This window comes from Pongo pygmaeus, chromosome 1, assembly GCF_028885625.2.
Source record: "Pongo pygmaeus isolate AG05252 chromosome 1, NHGRI_mPonPyg2-v2.0_pri, whole genome shotgun sequence".
NCBI classification, from domain to species: Eukaryota; Metazoa; Chordata; class Mammalia; order Primates; family Hominidae; genus Pongo; species Pongo pygmaeus.
This window is the reverse complement of record NC_072373.2, coordinates 90,747,170-90,750,422: the sequence shown is the minus strand read 5'-3', so window position 1 is coordinate 90,750,422 and position 3,253 is coordinate 90,747,170. Positions and strand designations below refer to the sequence as shown.

Here is a 3,253-nt window from a genome sequence, read left to right as displayed (position 1 = left end):
TATGCAAAGCTTCTCTTTCTGAATATGCATAAGCAAGTCAGAATATAATTTAAATACCCTACAGAAGCTTACTGTTTAAAGAGATAAAAATGTGAAATATTACATAAATTGAACTGATCCCCTTCCTTCAACAAAATGATGTATCTTTGGTGTAACTGTTTTTTTATATTCAGGGTCTGCTTTTGCTTTAGGTGAGGGACACTTAAATTTGCTGTATCTTTCCTGATACAATTGTTTATCTCTGCAGAGTGGGTGTAGGCTTACTCACAAAGTTGTATTGGCTATAAATTTGCCTTCTAGTTTAGGGAAGGTAAAGATGTAGCATAGTTTATAACATACGTGAATCAGTGCTCTGAACTGTCAGCAGACTTCCATCACTCAGACAGAAGTGGGGAGAGGCTGGTGGTTGGCTAAGATTTTCCTTTTTCTTCTTGAAGACAAGAAGAACCTTTTTACTTTGCTTCTACTTCTTAAAGGATGTGCAAGGGGGATGATTCATAGTCTTGAAAGAAAAGACATCAGTAGTCCATCCCTAAACAAATTATTTTCAAGCACCCAATCCATGCATAATTTGGAGCTAGTGAAATATGAAAAGATGTAAAAGGTATTATAAAGTTGCTAAGTGTTTGTGTGAGGTGAGGCAGCAATAATGGGGTAAAAATAATCCAAATAAACCTGAGAACCTCCGAGTGTAATACGGTTTTATGAAGGCCTGAAAATGTGCACTCGTCTCTGAAGAATAGGAAAGAAATAAGAGGAGAAAAGAGGAGCCATTCCAGATGTCAGGGAGGAAGAGTAAAAATGAAGTAGGAGCATGTATGGTTATACAGTGAACAAGTGAGACTATATGATTCTGTGATGCATGGAAAATTATAACAGATGGTCAGAGAGTAAAAATATTTTAAGTAAAGATAAGTAAACCCAGGGATTAACTTAATCCACTAGGAAATATATCACCAGATTTGTAACTGAGAACTATTGAACTTCAATCAATTTCAGAAATGTGCTTCTACTGCTTTACTGAGACTATGTGACTTTTATGCTTTTATGTTTCAGATTGGGGAAACAACCAATGAAAAGAGAGAACTTTACTCTCATCACTGATTTTATTTTCCAAGGTTTCTCCAGCTTCCGTGAGCAGATCACCCTTTTTGGCGTGTTCCTTGCACTATACATCTTAACCCTAGCAGGCAATATCATCATTGTGACCATCATCTGAATTGATCATCATCTTCACACACCCATGTACTTCTTCCTGAGCATGCTGTCCACTTCAGAGACTGTATATACATTGGTCATTCTCCCAAGGATGCTCTCCAGCCTCGTAGGTATGAGCCAGCCCATATCATTGGCAGGGTGTGCCACACAGATGTTCTTTTTTGTAACCTTTGGCATCACTAACTGCTTCCTGCTCACAGCAATGGGATATGACCGCTATGTGGCCATCTGCAACCCCCTGAGATACATGGTTATTATGAACAAGAGGCTGCGTATCCAGCTTGTCCTGGGGGCCTGCAGCATTGGGCTGATTGTAGCAATAACACAAGTGACATCTGTATTCAGATTACCCGTCTGTGATAGAAAGGTGCCCCACTTCTTCTGTGACATCCGACCTGTGATGAAGCTCTCCTGCATTGACACCACTGTCAGTGAAATCCTGACTTTGATTATCCGTGTGCTGGTGCTTGTTGTACCTATGGGTCTGGTTTTCATTTCTTATGTTCTCATTATCTCTACAATCCTCAAGATTGCTTCAGTTGAGGGCCGGAAGGCTTTTGCCACCTGTGCCTCCCACCTCACTGTGGTCATTGTCCACTACGGCTGTGCCTCCATTGCCTACCTCAAGCCCAAGTCAGAGAACACCAGAGATCATGACCAGCTGATCTCGGTGACCTACACTGTCATCACTCCCCTACTGAACCCTGTGGTATACACCCTGAGAAACAAAGAGGTCAAAGATGCTCTGTGCAGGGCTGTTGGTGGGAAGTTTTCCTGACCATTTAGGAAGAGTTCTCCTGAGGCTGTCAACATCCACACTAGGCAGGAATATGAGGTGTAAACTCACAAACCCTTGGCTCCTAGAGACCTGCCCCTTAAATAAGAGGCAAAAGAGGAATAGCAGTTTCATACAACTGGGAGTCTGAAGCTTTAAATAAAGTTACTGGATGGAGTGTTATCCCTGTTTTGGGGTATAAATAGACAAACAAGGATAAGATATGCCTAAATAAAGTAGTGTGGGCTGAGAATTTTTTACTGACCTTTTGGTTTCTTTGTGAATCTCCACCTAATGAAGGCAATAGAAAGCCCCTTGAGAAAATAGAATCCAAGACACACTTAAAATCTTTTTCCTACAATCCCTTTCTTCCTATACTAGAGCACCAGGGCTTCTAAAACTGGATTCCCTATTGGAGTATGTTTATGACATGTCAAGTAATAAGTTACTGTGTGGGGAGGGAGAGTGGCCTCAGGATTAGATAGCCCAGGAGAAATAGATGTTCTCTCCTGGATGTGTTAATTTATCCCAGATTCTAGCAAAACTGCTTATTAAAGATGGTGAGCATACACAGTTTAATTAGAGATACTGGCAATTCTACAGTCATCATGACAGTGTTTTGAGGGCACAATCTGAGATACTCAAATTTGGTTAAATCAGAAAACACATAATGGGCAAGAGCTATGAACTAGCCTCTGTGCTAGGTCCTGGAGAAATAAATATTAAAAAAGCTTCCTTGTCTGGCTTCAGGAAGCTACAAGCCTAGTGGTAAAAACAAGCATTTGACAGTATGATTTCAGTTCTTTATGATAAGTGGCATTTACAAACAATTAAAGAAGAACTCAGAAAAAGAAAGAAAGGGAAAGGGGAAGAGAGAGAGACTGTTGGAGATGTTAGAGAAGTTTTTAAAGAGGAGGGGACCTGTGATGTAAACTGTTTTTAAAACACAAGAGATTGTCTGAATGATAAGAAAGAATTGCAAAGAGAAGAAACAATGTAGCTACAGGTATGAAAGCAAATGGACTGATCAGGGAACGAAAAATGATTCAGTTGTGCTGACTCCAGGTCATGGAGGAGGTGGGGACTGAAGGAGATAAAACCAGAAGGGTAGGTGGGGGTCATATTCTGTAGGCCTCATATGCCAAATTAAGGAATTTCAGCTTTAACTTTTTTTTTTAAAACAGAGTCTTGCTCTGTTGCCCAGGCTGGAGTGCAGTGGCACAATCTCAGCTCTCTGCAACCTCTACCTCCTGGGTTCAA

General features: G+C 40.7%; 1 protein-coding gene across 1 annotated transcript; it reads left to right on the top strand.

Annotated features, from left to right (window-relative positions):
* The first annotated feature begins 1,039 nt into the window (after positions 1-1,039).
* LOC129016541 (olfactory receptor 10J1-like) lies at positions 1,040-1,996 on the top strand. Its single transcript, XM_054455887.1, is given in 1 exon segment — positions 1,040-1,996. A coding segment is annotated over 1 exon segment (957 nt).
* Positions 1,997-3,253: the final 1,257 nt, after the last annotated feature.